Below are 16526 nucleotides of genomic sequence, written 5' to 3' on the forward strand. Positions count from 1 at the left end.
TCAGCAACGGGACTCGGTGAGCTGGACTTACTCTTCACCGTCCATGTCCAGATCCGGCTGGTCCTCGTCGTCTTCGAAGAAGCCTACGACTATTCAGCTCATGAATATCTTCGCCCAACTCACCTTCAACTTCGCCAGCCATGTCATCTTCGTCCTCCATCATCTCGTTTTCTTCCGTCATGACGGATTCCCCGTCATCAGGCGCGTCCTAGAAAGTGTGGATTAGCGGAGGATTTGAAGTAGGTCGACTTACATCCCACAAGTCCCCTTCCACGTCCTCGTTTGAGCCGAGAATCACTTCGGGTTCCATCTCTTCCTCTTCATCTGAGCCTTGGCCCACCTCATCGCCATCGTGTTCGTCGGTCTACCGGTAGGGTGAGCGGAGCCTCTGTGAACGATGCAACAAACTCACCCAGTTCTCGGGATCAAGGTCAGAGCCCATCGATTCGTCTTCTGAAGTCTGCATGTCGGTGTCTCCGTCATCGTCCTGCGGCAGTCGTCAGTAAACTCACCCGGTCTGCGAAGAAAGCACTCACGGTGAGATCATCGCCCATGTCCATATCATCCTCGTCTTCATCCTCTTCGCCATCCTCGTCGTCATCCTCACCGAGCTCACCGCCGATCCTGAGCGGAAAGGGTCAGCAGACATTTGCACCAGAAGTGACAATCAACTCACATCCCCAATGCAGAGTTGCGATAAAGGTCGGGGGCCGATTGGTCCTCTTCCATCATTTCGATATCCGAGTTATCTGACTCCGACTCGGATTCAGAAGTGTGGCTTTGGTCGGCGGCGCCGCCAGTGTCGGCGGAAGCGCCTTTGGCTTCTTTGTTTACTTTACCCCATTTCACCGATGTTTTGGAGCTGGGGGATTTGTCAGCTTGGCTTATTCAAAAGATCTCAGACTTACAGATGATCAAGCGTTCGAAGCAGAGATACCAGGACGTTTCGAACATCTGGATAGTTGAGGTCAATCTCGCCCAACGCATTGGTCAGCAAGCCAACGAAATTCTTCTCCAACATCGATTTGGCCATGTGCAAAATAGCATCGTTCATCTGGCGGGCAGGGCCAATCGGACGAGATACCAGGAGGCGGTAGACCATCTCGCCGAGAGCCCACAATCGGCCATACCGACTGGGAAGGTCATTGCTGGACACCGAGTCGCGAAGGGCTTTAGCGATGGCTTCCAGGATGGTCTTGCGGATGGTGATGATGTCTTCGGTGACATCTTTGACGGTCGCTGAGGGAGTTGCTTCGGAACAGAGGGCCAAGATCATCGAGACGGACCACGATGAGACAGCGAGTCGACGAGCAGGCGTTGATCCTCTTTCGAACTGTGGCACACCGGTGATATCTGGTTGAAGGATGACGCAGCAGACGAGATCCGAGATGAGACTGGCGATACCACCACCTCTGGTTTTGCTCATCCCAAGACCTTGTTCTCGCACAGAAGCGATGAAGGCTTTTTTGACCGAGACATATGAGCCAAGAAGTTCGGTCAGGATGGACATCAACAAACCCGCGTAGGCATGGGCGTGCTTGATCTCGTCCGTTTGTGACTCCCCCTCTTGCAGAGAAAGGCGGACAGCTTGACCGAGCTCTGAGACGAGATGATCGATGAAAGGGTTTCGCTTGTCTCCGGGAGTGTCTTGGAATGGATCAGATGGTTGAGAGACGGGGGGGGCCTGCTGTTCTTGCGGCTGGTCTTTTGCGCGGATGTGATAGACAGATTGCGGGGGTGTGGGGTCGACCAATGCACATTCATCTTCCACCACTTGGACAAAGCAATTGGGCTCTCGGAACGCTGCCTGTCGTAATTGTTTGAGGAAGTGTTGGATATCGACCACCTTGTTGCGAGTCGGTGTGAGCCAATGTCGGACTTCTTTTCGCATCATATCGGTAAGCGTAGCAGAGTCCTCGAGCACGTGTCGTAGAATGAGAAGAAGCAGTGGGTGGCATCCTGACAGCTTTTCTGAGGGGTTTTTAAACGGTTTGAGCAGGTTGATCAGGTCGGTGTCGCTGATGGTGATGAATGTCTTTTCCCTTGACATCAGGGCTAGAAGCCGAAGCGCGGAGATCATTTCGTTGCGGCTGACGTCGTCCTTGGAAAGGAGCTGAAGGCAGGCGGTGGCGATTGCAGGTGCTACCGAGGCGAAAGCAGTGGAAGGGGAAGAGATTGAGATATCCGGGGCATCACCGATTTTGACTTTGTTGATGGTGTAGGAAGAAGCCGCTACCGTTTCCGCGAAGAGAAGCAGGGCGGGAAGCCATTTGGGTCTAGCTTGGGAGATGTCTAATGGGAGCTCGGATAGGACGCGAGTAGCGGTTGTGGTGCTCGCTTCATCGAGTATCAGACCATCTGCCGTTCGGAGGTAGACCGAAAGCAATCGCATCCGAGCGGACACCGCGTTCTCGTGAGCGGTATCGTAAGACTTCGAGATCTCGGCCAATCGGTCGATGAGGTAATGGACCCCTTCTTCGCCAGCAGGGAAACATGGTAGAACGTCGAAGACTAGATCTTCTGCGTGGTCTAGGAGGGTCAAAGCTCGGGAAGGTAGTTCTTGGCGATACTGTTGTCGTAGCTTGTGTAATGCTTCTCGGTCAGCGACTGAAGTGTCTGGGTCGACTTGCATGGGTTCGGCGGCGGGGGGAGGCATATCAGCGGCAGCAGCTAATTCGTTCTCCGCGTTCTCCGCTTGCTGAGGCTCGGGCTGCGGCTCGGCCTGTTGTACAGCTGGAGCTGCTGGTTCCTCTTCAAAAACGTGGGGCATCGTGAGGATCATATCTGTGGCCGCAGCAACGTTGTTCCTCGCGCGGATCAGAGCCCTCTCCGCTGCTCTTCTAGGAAATCCCATGTCTACCAATTGGTCCACCCTTGACGGGTCAGCCGTCACCGGAGCTGGACGAGCAAGAGGAGGTGCGATAGAGAGGCGAGAGATGGCAGCAGGGTTGGCAGGACCATCCTCTTCCGATGGTGCTTCTTCCGACTTGCCCTCCATGAGAGTGGACATGCAACGCACGACGAGTTTGATGGTTTGTACTGGGCAGTCGAGAAGCCACGGCGCGTTCCAAATTCGATGTGCCATGGGGAATATCGAGAGACGTATACTGATGAAGATGTTCACAGCGTTGAGTGGGGTTTGCGGACGTTGCTGCAAGGCATGTGTCTCGGGATTCTCCAGTAGGGACTTTGCGGAGGCTAAAGCGCCGACCAGTCGAAGGACCGGCTTCATCCCTGCGGTGGTCTCGAGGATCAGATCCTTTTGTTGTTGATCACGGCTGTCGGGGGGTATGGACGATGCTTGATCCATTTGCTCTGTGATTTGGGTCGAGGAGGTGGTGATTTTGTCCAAGCCGCCTTTCTTCAGGAAGGAGAGGAAGAGAGTGGTGTTAAGAGGACCTTCAGGACCGCGGGCTATATCGACGTGTAAGCGGGGTAAAGGTATTGTGAACTCGGTACTCACGAGAGTCAAACAGAAGCGACGTGACCACCGCAAGAGCGACAACATTGATGCTGACAGACTCGTCATGGATTGTGAGATGCTCGAGCATCACATCGGAAATGACGCTGGATAAGTGGCTGGCCACTTTCAAGTGGGTCGAGTCTGGGTTGCGTTTGATGTGGATCAGTTTGATGATCGCTAAGATGAGTGTGTTAGCGTTTGGTGCTCTCGCTTCGGAAGACTCGACTCACCCTTGAAGAACCTTATGAATAAGGAGTGGAGTTTGGTGGCGAGATATTTAGCACCACCATCCTTGACCAGCTCTTCCAAAGATGCTGGGATCTTTGTGGGATCGAGATCGTCCGACTTGTTCTTTTTGAGAAGGACATGTTGTCGGAAGGCTACACGGTGGACGCGGCCGAGGTTGACGATGAAGCTGTCTACGTCCAATGCGGTAATGATGGTAGTAGCGTGACGATAATTGGTGTAGGTCAATCCTATGATCACTTCGGTAAGAAGGTTGATATGGGCGTCAAGACTGCGCAGGGCGGTGAATGTGCCTCGTGAGTCTGCATCGATGCTGCCCGAATTAAAGGCCGACCAGCGTTGATCGGCATCTGCGCTATCACACTTGGTCATGGTTTCCTGGATCTTCAATCGGAGGATCTCGACCAGTTGAGCTTGGTCATGCTCAGCGATATGTCGTAATAAGTTGGTCAAAGACATGGCGGCTTCGGTTTGACCAAATCGAATGGGTAGACATGGCAGCTCGAGGAGACCGAGGATATGGTCGAGACCACCTTGGTTGATGAGGTCTTTGGATGACGCGGCATTGCGGACAAGACCGTTGAGGACTTTGAAGATTCGAGCGAAAGCTGAAAGAGGTGGGTTGGTGGGGGGAGGTGGTTTATCCGTCGTCCCTGCTGGAAGAGCCATCTCGTCGAGAATATACTCGCGCCTCTCGCCGGCGGACGGTTCGAATGATTTTCCAGCTTCCGTCGCTGATCGAAGGAGATCAATCGCGGCTTTCATGATCACAGGTCGAAGGGATGGTTGATGTCGTGACAGTTCATCGAGGGCTGCGCCCAGGCTTTTGGCGTTTTCTCGGTCGTTGAAGATTTTCTCGTGAGAGGGGACGTTGACCATGGAGACGAGATTGTTGATGACACCAGGATGGGCGACAGTAAAGTCGAGACCTGATTGGTTGAGGCACACCGCGCCGATGGCGGTGGGTACGGCGCTGAGGACCTGTTGGGGTTAGCCACGGTGTGCAATTGGTGTTGACTCACCTCTGAGGACGGAGGGATCTCCTTTTCCAGTTCGGAGTAGAGCGTTTGTGGCAGCTGTAGCTCTTGGAGGATGGACAGTGAGGTGGGCTCGTTGTGGACGAAGGTTGCCATGATGTTGATTGCTAGAATATATGTGAGCTTAGGCTCGAAGGTGGTGCCGCACTCACCCATGGCAAAGACGCGAGGGCCAAACTTGGCGGACTGTTCGAATATCTGTTTGAGGCATCTGGGTAAATCCGAATCGACCAAGTTTCGAAGGCCTTCGGTACCGCCGGATGCTTGCATGAGGCGGTGGACAGAGCGCAAGATGCTCTTGAGAGGGTTGTTCGCATAGGCGAGGATGGTGTCTGGGGCGTTAGCGGGGTTCCAAGTGGTAGAGGGCTTACCTTGGGAAAGGGTATCGGAAGGGGGTGGAAGGGTCAGTTGATCTCGCGATTCGATCTCAGCCTGGCGGGTTTATGTTAGCGAGATGTATCGTTTGGGGTGAGACTCACTTTGATACGGTGGACCAAGAAGTTGACACCGTCGATGTTGCTGAAGTTTGAGAGTGCTTGAGAACTTGAGAACATGATCGAGTCGAGCAGACCTGCCACACGGGGTATGTACTGCGGGGGGCGAATTAGCGATGGCAAGTGGAATCATGACTTACGCTTTCACGTCTTTCGCCTGAAGCTTTGAGTACGTCAAGAAGAAGACGTAAAATACCGGCGCCCATAAGCATGTTGATGTGGACGGGTGAGCTGGGTATGTAGGCGACGAAAGAGATGGCAGCGTCGAATAGATCGTTGGGGATTGATTCTGCGAGGAGTCAGCGGGATTCTAATGAAAGTATAAACTCACCTCCTTTGACAAGTCGCTCCACTATGTTCTTGAGGAAGGTCACAAGGATCCCATGGTTTACATTCGCACTGACTGCGGTCATGACTTCTCCCATTTTCACCCGGTGATGGGCACAAGCATCCAGCGCGTGTAATGTGCCAATGGTGACTTGTTCTCCGACTTGTTGAGACGCTCGAAGGAGTTCAGCGAGTTGGGGGACAAGTTCAGGCTCGTAAAGGAATAATCCAGACTGAGCTGCGTCGTCGGTGGACACGTAGACGTAAGTGGCGAGGGCCAACAAGCGGATGGTCAGGAGTTGTCGACGTGTGGACAGGTCATTGTGCTGAGCGAGACGGATCTTGTTGAGGGCGGTGAACTGGTCATCGAGAGGGACTTGGTTTTCCTCGGACAGGAGGGTGAGTTGGTCGACTGGATTGGACCAAGTGGATACGTCTCCGAGGTCGAGGTTGGAGGGGCCGATTGATGATCGGGACTTTGGATTTGGAGTGGTAGGGGGAGGGCGAAGGGGCGTTGAAGTTTTGACCGGGGATTCAGGAAGGGATGTTTCTTTCGTAGGGTAGTATTGTAAATGCACCGTGCAGAGGTCCTCGGGAAGGGATAGATCTTCTACAGAGGCCACCGAGGGGAGATCGATCCCAGTGTTGGTGAGCCTTTCCCAGCCTTTTGACAGAGTCAGCAGTCGGTGAAGAATGGCATGGCGATGGGCGTGTTCGAAAGGGGTCGTGTTGGCGTATTGCTGGGCAGGTCGAAGGATGACGAATATGGCTGATTGGAGGACTTCGAGGTCGGATGTGTGGAGGAGGTCCGCGAGGTGCTAAAAATAGGGTTAGTATGGGTTGCGAGGTTATGATGACTCACGTCGTAAGAGGCGAAAAGCTTTCGGCTGGTGCAATTCTCCATCAACAGGCGTTGAACACGGAGAATTTGTAAGATTAAATCTTTCGTCTTGGGAGTGAAATCGTTGGTCTGGATCTTGTTCAGCTCGTAGCTCTTGCACAGCTCGGTGAGGATGGAGTCGAATCGATCGAGAACATCGACCCAAGTATGCAGGTCACCCCGGGGATATTTCCAGCTGTCGAAGGTTTGAAGGATTTGGGTGAGGTCATCTTCGGGAGCTTTGACGATGGATTCGGCCAGTGCGACGACATCGGGGGGCTAGCGAGGGGTCAGCGGGGGGAGGGGGGGGGGGGTGAACTGGGGGAAGGGTTATACACTTACTGCCTGGGTGTGCTTCCTGGTTGATCTCTTGACCTTCATGATGCTGACTATTTGTTAAGCTCGGGCAGGCGAGCGTTTACGTGGGGGTGAGGCGGTCTATGTTGGGTGTGTTGGTGTTTGGGAATTGGTTTTAGGGTATAATATGGTATATTCTGTGCAGTCTGGATGTGAGCGATATGATGAAGAGGAGGATGAGGATGAGGATGGGTTCTAAGGTGGTTCGCATATTTCAACCTCGACAAGTGAGGAGTGACATGGTGAAACACCGTGGGAAAGTAAGAACAAAAGAGCGGGACCCCATTGGATCAACTATTACGTAACTGTTCGCTGCATGTTGTGTGGTTCCATGACCACTTCTAGAGGGTTCGAGTGGTGGTCTACTCTGTGCACTTGTACATGATCAACCCATTCCACCTATCAACGCATGTGCTAGATCATCACGGCTTCTTGCTCAGCAGACTCACTCTCGCTGCTGAGCTAACCGTCATCATGACAATGGCAGCTCAGCCACTTCACACTCCGCTCAGAAAAAGAGCTCATTCTCCTCCCACACAAGGCGCGTTCTTCTCGGATGATGGCGACTTGATACCGACCACTTCATACCATAGGGACAAGCGCAGACGACCAAACCTTGCGAATGGATTTCAAGGGTTGTCGATCTCGATAGATCAGCCGCAAACGTACGACAGTAACCTTCTCGAGGACGACGAAGGGATTGGGTTGGGGAGATCCGACACAACCGATCTTAAAGTGGAAGTTCTGCCTGAGAAAGAGATTCGATCGCATCATCATTCCAACACACACCATTGGTCCATTCCCAATCGAGCTGGTCCATCTTCCCCTTCTTCCTCTTCCACTTCGACTTCCAGTGAGGGATCGTCCGATGTCACTTTCACTCGCCGTCATCGGGGTGCTCCTCAACAAGCTGATGAGGTGGTTCAGCCGGATCAGATCGAGGGACAGGCGGATCTGGACGTGGAGGATATCACTGTTGCCTCGCCTCGGAGAAGAAGGAGGGATGAGGAGCATGGGGTGGGTGTGAGGAATAAGCGGGCAAGGACGGGGGACGTGGATATGGATGGGGGAGATCTCAGGAAGACGTCGTGGCACGAGCCGGAAAAGGATCGTAAGTTTGTGTGTGGTTTACGCTCATCGCTGACTAGGTGGTCAGGCATCGTCATCACGTCTCTCTCCGACACCAGCTCGTCACGCGATTCGCGGTCCGCGTCGCCTGAAGACGACCGATATCTTTCCCAGCCTGGCATGAAGGGCTTCACCATTTCTCCGTCTTTGTTGACTCATCTGCTCAAGACACAGCGTGATCAGTTTGCCGTAAAAGATCTGCCTCCGAATAACTCGCTCGTTCTATATCGCCCGCTTGGCATCGCACCCGGCGAGTGGGACGATGCCATTGTCAAAATGTGGCAGACGAACGATGGGTATGAGGATTCGGGAAGGTTTGAGGAGCTTGATGATGACGAGATAGTCGACGATGATTCTCACATGAACGTCGATGATGACGGGGACGTGGAGATGGCTTAGAAGTGTATCTTATCTGTTGTATACCTGTATGTAGATCATACGTGAGATCGGGGCTATGATATGGGTCGAGTAGGCACTAGCGCTCTTGAACAGCAATGCTGGACATCTGCGAAGAAGGCTTCGCGATACCGTCGTGTCACCTTGAGTCTGCAAGAGTGTTACCTTAGATACTAAGTTTCCTCATCGAGTCTTCGCACCGCGGTGCAGTCAAAGAGAGATGCATCTGTCGACGACATATCACGGCGATCGGCTCTGGTGCTTTATTACGTATGGTCCTCGTGAGTGGGGTCTCGTGCGTAGTCCTCCTCTACGACTATCATGCATTGCACATTTGCATAGTTGTCATGCATAGTGATGCGATGGCTCATACCACAACATAGCATACTCTCGGCTAAATACCACCTCGGCGACCGCCGCCGGATAAACCTGTCATAAGGGGGGTGTTCTGGGATTCGCCTGTCGTTTTCACGCGTGAGCGGCACGTGGCAGTCTCAGGCCGTTCTATCAGATTTCATCGGCCTCACGCATTGTGATTAGCGTCACACCTGCAATGCAGGTACATGTATGTACCCGTGATGAGCGAGACTGATGAACGCCGACAACAATGTGAAGATTGAAGGACCAACGCATCTAGGCGGTACAAGGTAAAGCGCCCCGTCAGGAGTAGTGATATATCTAGTTGTGAGTGCAAGCGCCATCTAAGATGGACACTCAAGGGTAGGATCGGGCGATCTGACTGAAGGATGAGGAGATCACCTCGTTCAAGCTGAAAGAGGTCACCGAAGCGATTGAGAGAAGAGTCAAAGAATGCACTGCACCTCCGAAGCTAGCGCTATGTATGATAATATTGACTTTCAGTGTGAATGCCTGGGAAAGTAGTGTGGTAGATAATCCCGTATAAAACGGGCTTGGTACTGACGACACCTCCGCGTACTCCCTCTCGCAATATTCGAGGCGTAGCTGGAGCCGCAATACCAAGAGCGTCGGATGAACATGCCATAAGATGGGAGCTTTGTACAAGCTGTGACTATGCATTGGTCGATTACTCGGTGCAAGAATATGTGTGTTCAATCCTTTGCTTGAGCTGTGCTGCTCCGCCACCCTGTCGCAAACGCTGCCTCATCTACGCGAATCGCCCCTAGCGCAGCGAGGCAATGCACGTATATGCATGAAGTAGATGTTAGCAGCGAAGCAGAGGTCATATTGATACCTGGGTATAGTTTAGATTGTGCAAGGCTCAATGTGCATTAAGCTGCCACGCGTCCCCCACCCGTGGACCCGACAGGCGAATCCCAGAACACCCCCTACTATAAGGTATATCCGGGGTTTTGCCGGTGGTGATCGCCGAGCAGGTAGCGTTGTAATGCACGACGATAATACATAAATATCAACGATGAGCTATGCATGCATGAGGGTGTGTAGTTGTGTGCTATGCATATGGGCGCTATGCATTTGCTCCTTGTGCATGCATCGCAGCGTCGGTGTTGAGTTGTGTAAGCGTTCCCTACGAGCTATGCGATGGTGAGGGAGGATTGGGCCCATTCTGCCACGTTTTCCCCACGCGTGAAAACGACAGCCGAATCCCAGAACACCCCCTTACGATAGGGTATATCCGGGGTTTAACCGGTGAAGGGGTTGTCCCTTCGTCAGATTGATGCATACTCTCCATTGATTACTCGTGCATATCCATCGTTGCATGCCCTTTAATACGAATCCACGCATGCATATCTATGCCTGTCATGCATTACGCTAGGGGTTTCCAAAGTAGGAAAAACGATTGATGGTCTACGACCGGTGAAACCGAGGTTCCGTTTGTGGTGATATTCCCGTCGCATCTCCCTCAGTAAAGGAGTGAGCACCCCTCGCGGTCCACCCACTGTTCTACCCATCTCTGACCAAGTGAGCTGCAGTACTAGAACTGGTACTGTAGTATCGCAGTAGTATACCCCACACCCCGGGTGAGGATGAGGAGTGGAGGCGAGGGATCACCTGTTTGTGCCTGAGATCTGTTGATACGAAACATACATCCCCTGAACATATGACATTCATCATCATCATCATTCATCCATCAATCAATTCACACCACCACCCAACACCATGAACGAACCCAAACCAGACAAGATCAAGAGAGGATACCGGGCATGGTGAGTCACCCCCTCACACTCACACCGCTCACCCTCCCAGCCTGCACTGCCGCAGCCGAAAAGCCAAATGCGATCTTGGGGACATCGACGCGCCCTCTTCCCCCCCGTGCTCACGATGCAAGAGAGAGTCACGGGAATGCGTCTTCGCGCCATCTCGTCGTGGAGGGAACAACCGGAAACGAGAGACGAAAGAATCATCCGACGAGCGATCCTTGTTATACCCCATCTCCACCTCGCCCGGACCCACGCCCTCACCTAAACGACGACGCCTGCTAAACCCCCCACTTCACGACGCCGACGACCCAAGCAGCATAGTCGTTGCCGGTTTGCAAAACGAATCCGATGCTCTGCAAATCCTAGCTCTGGCAAGTGGGCAAGCGGCTACCAAAGAGAGTATAGTCGGAGGACGGGGCCGAACGAACCAAGAAACGTATATGCATGAGAAAGGGGGCAAAGCAGCTACCGCCGATTCAATATCCGACTTCAAGCGATTCTACGAGAGGAGGATGAGCGAGCACGTGCCTGTGCTCGAAGACTTCCCGTTGATCAAGCTGGGTGTGCTGACCGCAGACCAAGCTGTAAGGCTAGTGGATCGCTATTTCCGGTACTACCACCACCTCACTGTGAGTCTGACCATTGATATCATCGCTAACGCCAGCCCCTCTGCCCCTCCGCGGTGATCCCGCATTGCAAAGCCGACCTCGCCGTCTACGCCAGCAAAGAACGATACACCATCACCACGTTCATCATCATCGCCAGTCGCCTGGATGACACGCCCGGCTCCAAAGAAATCCACGACAAGGCGTGGACGATCATGCGGGTGAGTCTAATCCACTCGTACAGCGCTAACATAACTCAGGGTTGGATCACCGACGTGCAAACGCTTGGTTCCCCACCGACCATCGGCCTTGTGGAATCGCTTCTGCTCCTCGCCGAGAATCTTCCTCGGACCCCTCCCCTGCTCTCCCCGCTCGACTTGAACGCTGCAGGTGCTCGTGAGGAACCTCACGGGGATGAGAACCGCCAAGGATGGCAGCTGATAGGTCTCGCTGTGAGAAGTGCTTACGAACTAGGCCTGGATAAGATGGCGCTGCGGCTGTTACCCGACTCCGAGCGGACGTTAGAGATTGAAAGAGCTCGAGTCGCGTGGACCTGTAAGTGCCTTGCGATAGATTCGTGCTAACCCCCAGACTGCTACCTCTCAGACCGGCAGTGAGTGCTTCCCTTCTCAACCGTTCCCCGCTAAAACCCCCCTGCCCCGCCCCCAGCGTATCGCTCCGCCTCGGCAAAGGATTCTGGGCTCGAGGTGCGGCCGTCTGCTTCCAAGGCTTTTCCGCCGCATCGCAGAGCGGTCCAGCCGCTGGCTTTGGCAACTTCCCGTTCCTACGCGAAATCGCAGACGATCAGGACCACCCCCAGGAAGATTTCGGGAGTCTAATCCAGGCCCAACTCGAGATGACCCAGTTGATGAGCAATGCCCACGACACGTTGTACCCCAACGCATCGAGGACGAGATCACTTGTGATGTGAGTGCGGTCTTGTACCTCAGACCACTCATCACTGACTCACCCCTAGCCACGGCGAATATTTCAAATACCTCGACGAGGTGAGTCAACCCTCTGCGTGCCCCCGCTTACGATCAGCTCGCCCGATCCCTCGACGCATTCAAGATCTTATGGGGGAAAAAACGGTGGAAAATGTTCCCTCTCACCGATATCATGTGGACGATGTTCTACTACACTCAACTATACATCTGCGCTTTCAGCTTTGTAAGTGATCTTGAATCCCGCCCCCCGCTGACCTCCCAGCAAGCGCACGTCGAACGAGCCACACTTCGAGCGGAGGAAGAGCACCGCAGGTCTCAAAACACCAAGCTCAGCCTGTTCCCCAGAGGAGCAGCGCAATCGCCCGACGCTCGATACATCTTCCACATGTGTGATGCGGCTCGAGAGATCCTCAACATCTGTGTGAACAAGCTGTACCCCGGCGGAGCATTGCCCTATTTGCCAACACGTTATCTCCTTTGGTTCACCTACGCCGCTATAGTCTTGCTCAAAGCGCTCTACTCCGGTGCCATGCTGCGTGGTGACCACCAGAAGTGAGTCATCCTGCCCACAACCTTAGCTAATCCCTCAGAACCTTCGACCTCATAGACAAGCTGTGCCTCTGCCTCAGCAAAACCTCCACCGATATCGACTACCCCGCTGTCAGGTATGGCCGTCAACTGCAAGTCTTACGAATGAAACTCGCTGGGCTATCCGACTCCGCACCTACAACGAGCACCAACGCAAACCACGGAAGCGAGCCTTCTACGCATCCCGCACCTCCCCATCACGCTACAGCATCTCACGACTGGACGGTGCCGCAGCCGCCCATCAACGCTGTCTACTCAGCACCTTATACTCAACAGCCCATGTCGGATATAGGTCAACCACCTGGCTCATACCAAGGTGTCGAGGCGGGATTCGGCTTGACATCGACGTACAATGCCACCGACAATCTGTTCGGATTCATCGCCAACTTGCCAAGCGACAACGTGGCTGAGCCGCAAGAGTACATGGGGGGAATGGATCTGGGCGATTTCTGGGTGCAGGTGGGGCCTGGCGAGGTGAGTCGGAGCGTTTCAAAAACTCGCTGACAGCTGCACAGGCTCAGGGCGGTTTCCCCTTCCGTTAACACTGTTGTATGATGCATATTGTATCTTGTACACCTACGCCCCCTTTGGCACCTTTTTAGCCCTCTCCCCAAAGATCCTAGTGCCTACTCTCACACTACTGCTACCCTCCTTGACAGCCTGCACGAAATCCGCACTCATCCCCATACTCAATTCCAACTCCTCTACTCTGTGAGCGAACCCCCTCCCCTGCAATATCCTAGCCAACTCTTTGCGTGTCGACTTGAGCGTCTCAAAATCTGGATTCGGTTTCGACGCATCGTGACTCGATTCAAACGATCCGATAGTCATCAGACCTAGCAGATTCAAGCCCGGACACTTTTCAATCACATGAACCGCTAGATCCACCACCTCCCCTCCGTCCGAACCCGGTGCAAGAGAAGGCAACCCGGATTTCGCATCTTCCTCCGACGTGTTGATCTGTATATAAACGTTGAGCTTGGCTGTACGGTCCGGCGAGAGTGATTTCTGTAGTAGATCGGCTACCTTGATCGACGAGAGAGTCTCGAGGACGTAAAGGTTTGGTATAGCTTTGAGGTTTGTCAGCGAAACCCTTCCGCTTGAGGGTCGACTCACACGCAGCAAGTTTCGATTTGTTGCTCTGTAAGGAGCCGATAAAATGCCAATTGATGTCTTTGGGGAGCTACAATCGGTCAGCTGAGAAGTCACACCTACAACCCACCACTTCAGCCTTGTCCACCATCTCCTGTATGTAGTTCTCCCCAAAATGCCTATACCCGGCATCGTACAACGCCTTGATATCCGAAGCAGGTTTGATCTTTGAGATGGCCACGAGTCGGGGCTATAGGTGTTTATCAGCTCTATTATCTTAGAAAGATGTACCCACCTTTGACCCGCTTGATGCAGCTTGATCGATTTCCTTTTGCACCGATTGAGTGTTCTCTTTCAGCTCCTCGGCTCGATCGGGGGTGTACTCCAGTGAGATAGGGGATGACATTTTGGCGTAGTATCGAGTCGAGCAGCGGGGTATGTATCTGTATTGTCTGGCGTACGATGACCGAACAGCTCTCTGCATTAGGCTAAATGGTATGCAACTGATAGGTAGGAGATTGATATTCATGCATCTATCGTGAATGACGATGGTTTATATACTCATACAGTTGGTATACCCAACGATCGAGTCACGTGACTCTGTCAGTGAGAGACGAAAACAGGGTGAAAACTGGGGAATCTCGCATCCATCTTTCATCTTTATCAATAGAGTACCGCTTCATCTCATACCACCACCATTACCTACCGTCAACCATCAACTCATCCTAGAGTACCTGCACCCCCGCCATCATAACACCCCCCCCCCCCCTCCCCCCTGCTCCATACCTCACCATGGCGTTACCATCCGCTCGTTCCGCATGGACGACACTTTCAAGACCGACCATCTCAAACGCTGTTGCCTCTTCATCGAGATACTTGTCGTATGTCACGTTTGACCGTAAGCGTCCTCTTCAGCTGCTGACCCCTTGTACACACCACAGCACCACCACCCCTCGACTCGCTTCACCACCAGCGACGACATCCGACGATGCCGAGACAGGACTACCCGTGCCATTCCCCAAGATCAACAAATACCTCTCATTCCCTTCAGTAACCCCTCACAAACCCACACACGGTGTTCACGTCGCGACTCTCCATCTCCAGTCCTACCACCCATACAACCTAGATCTGACCACACAGTTCGCTGTTCACTCCGCTCACTCACTAAACATCCCCACCACCCTTCCCGCCTTCTTACCCCGGGAACGAAGTTTATACACCGTTTTGAAATCACCTTTCGTGAAGAAAAAGGCTCAAGAAAACTTCGAAAGAAGGACGCACAAGAGAGCGATCAAAGTGTATGACTCGAGCAAAGAAGCGGTCGACTTGTGGTTGCGATATCTTCGACAGAATGGTTTACCGGGAGTAGGTATGAAAGCGTATGTTCACGAGTTCGTAGAAGTGGGTTTCGGGAAGAAGGAACAAAGCCAAAGTGAGGATAACAAAGCGTTGGATGAAAAGAAGATCCAAGATGCTGCTCAGGAGCTGGTGAAAGCGTTGAGCGAAGGTCAAGCGGCGGAACAAGGTGTCGAAGAGGCTAAGGCATAGGTACGATATACACTACACGATGCATAACACATAACATCTGTACAACACGCTAGAATCCTGGCTCCGCATAAACATCTACAAATCTAACCCCCCTGACCTATGTCAACCCACCTTCATCCTCCTCCAAAGCCTTCTTGATCCTCAAAAGAACCCCAGTCTTCCAGTTATCCAATTTCGTGACTTGATCATACTGATACACAGCAGCGGTATACCTCTCGACATCGGCTTGTTCGCACGCATCCATCAACTCGTGCGCGAATTTCGCTTCTCGCGTTGAAGGGAAAGTGACATCTTTCTGAGCGAATGTCTCGAGCAGCCTTTGCGTTGTTACCAGGTCCTATCACGAAATATCAGCAATGTTCTTTCAGTCAGCCAAACCTCACTCACGCCCATAGCCATCGAACACAGAGCCGCTCGCAGCCAGTACTCTTTCACAGAGTATTTTGTCAAAGCACTGGTCAAAGACCAATCTGCAACGGTCTGATACAACTCCATTGATCTCTGATAATCTTGCAAATCGGCTGATAGCTCAGCGGCTTGTTGATAGCATTGATTTGCGGTGCTGATCTGGTTGTTAGCGGGTTCATGCACCATCAAAAACCTCACTCACGCATTTGCGTCTTCCTGTTTGTACCAATCTCCGGCTCTCACAAAGCTATCTCTTGCCTTAGCGACATCCAACCCGTCTTGCGCATAGATCCCGGCGATCTAACATATTGCGTAAGCCAAGACCTACCTCGACCTGGACTAACTCACCTCCTTCTCCCTATCAGCGGCTTGACGGAAATGGCCCGAATTGACCAACAGCTTTATACACTGATGGAGGGCAGTGACGGCGGCTGAGAGTTAACATAAGTCAGCACATTCAACACAACTAAAAAGCTACCCACCCTCTGGATCCGACTTTTTGTAACTCTTCGCCGCATTGTGGAAAGCGTTCATAGCGTCGTTCATTTCGTTTGCTTGTTGACGACATGATGCTTCTCTGTGCAGGGTTGTATACGGATCAATTTGAGCCAATAATCACGCTGATCAAGTACTGCTCACCTCTCAAAAGCCTGACCGGACTCTCTCCACTTCTTCTCCACCTTGAATGCGTTGGCAGCTTGAGCGAACAGATCACCGGCCTCCTCCCACTTTGAGTTTGAACTTCCGAACCATCCAACCGAAGAGGACGCTTTCTTCTCAGCTTTGGCGAGGTAATCTTCTGCTTGTGACTTGCCCATGATGGTGTGATGTGTGTGATATGATGTGTCAGACTATAATTATAGGAAAGA

General features: G+C 52.7%; 6 protein-coding genes across 6 annotated transcripts; 3 read left to right on the forward strand and 3 right to left on the reverse strand.

The window, feature by feature from the left end:
* Positions 1-27: 27 nt before the first annotated feature.
* Positions 28-6828, reverse strand: I302_108361 (uncharacterized protein; the record flags this gene model as incomplete). Its single annotated transcript, XM_065870657.1, has 16 exons — positions 28-71; positions 124-208; positions 254-364; positions 413-487; positions 537-624; positions 677-862; positions 909-3414; positions 3464-3640; positions 3694-4690; positions 4831-4853; positions 4899-5178; positions 5226-5336; positions 5381-5529; positions 5572-6385; positions 6430-6726; positions 6790-6828. The coding sequence occupies 16 exons, from the start codon at positions 6826-6828 to the stop codon at positions 28-30; spliced, it is 5982 nt and encodes a 1993-aa protein (XP_065726729.1).
* A 450-nt stretch (positions 6829-7278) lies between these two features.
* I302_108362 (uncharacterized protein) lies at positions 7279-8331 on the forward strand (the record flags this gene model as incomplete). The annotated part of the gene is made up of 2 exons (XM_019193862.1): positions 7279-7915; positions 7961-8331. The coding sequence occupies 2 exons, from the start codon at positions 7279-7281 to the stop codon at positions 8329-8331; spliced, it is 1008 nt and encodes a 335-aa protein (XP_019043985.1).
* Positions 8332-10428: 2097 nt separating this feature from the next.
* Positions 10429-13151, forward strand: I302_108363 (uncharacterized protein; the record flags this gene model as incomplete). Its single annotated transcript, XM_065870658.1, has 9 exons — positions 10429-10475; positions 10531-11053; positions 11134-11629; positions 11681-11687; positions 11744-12001; positions 12051-12081; positions 12146-12573; positions 12651-13083; positions 13131-13151. The coding sequence occupies 9 exons, from the start codon at positions 10429-10431 to the stop codon at positions 13149-13151; spliced, it is 2244 nt and encodes a 747-aa protein (XP_065726730.1).
* A 34-nt stretch (positions 13152-13185) lies between these two features.
* On the reverse strand, positions 13186-14107 carry I302_108364 (YggS family pyridoxal phosphate enzyme; the record flags this gene model as incomplete). The annotated part of the gene is made up of 4 exons (XM_065870659.1): positions 13186-13679; positions 13726-13782; positions 13825-13951; positions 13997-14107. The coding sequence occupies 4 exons, from the start codon at positions 14105-14107 to the stop codon at positions 13186-13188; spliced, it is 789 nt and encodes a 262-aa protein (XP_065726731.1).
* A 386-nt stretch (positions 14108-14493) lies between these two features.
* Positions 14494-15249, forward strand: I302_108365 (mitochondrial 37S ribosomal protein uS10m; the record flags this gene model as incomplete). The annotated part of the gene is made up of 2 exons (XM_019193859.1): positions 14494-14582; positions 14643-15249. 2 exons carry the CDS (start codon positions 14494-14496, stop codon positions 15247-15249), a joined length of 696 nt encoding a protein of 231 aa, XP_019043982.1.
* Positions 15250-15346: 97 nt separating this feature from the next.
* I302_108366 (uncharacterized protein) lies at positions 15347-16475 on the reverse strand (the record flags this gene model as incomplete). The annotated part of the gene is made up of 6 exons (XM_019193858.1): positions 15347-15586; positions 15637-15811; positions 15860-15957; positions 16006-16088; positions 16140-16234; positions 16297-16475. 6 exons carry the CDS (start codon positions 16473-16475, stop codon positions 15347-15349), a joined length of 870 nt encoding a protein of 289 aa, XP_019043981.1.
* Positions 16476-16526: the final 51 nt, after the last annotated feature.

The sequence above is a fragment of the Kwoniella bestiolae genome, chromosome 7, assembly GCF_000512585.2.
Source record: "Kwoniella bestiolae CBS 10118 chromosome 7, complete sequence".
NCBI classification, from domain to species: domain Eukaryota; kingdom Fungi; phylum Basidiomycota; class Tremellomycetes; order Tremellales; family Cryptococcaceae; genus Kwoniella; species Kwoniella bestiolae.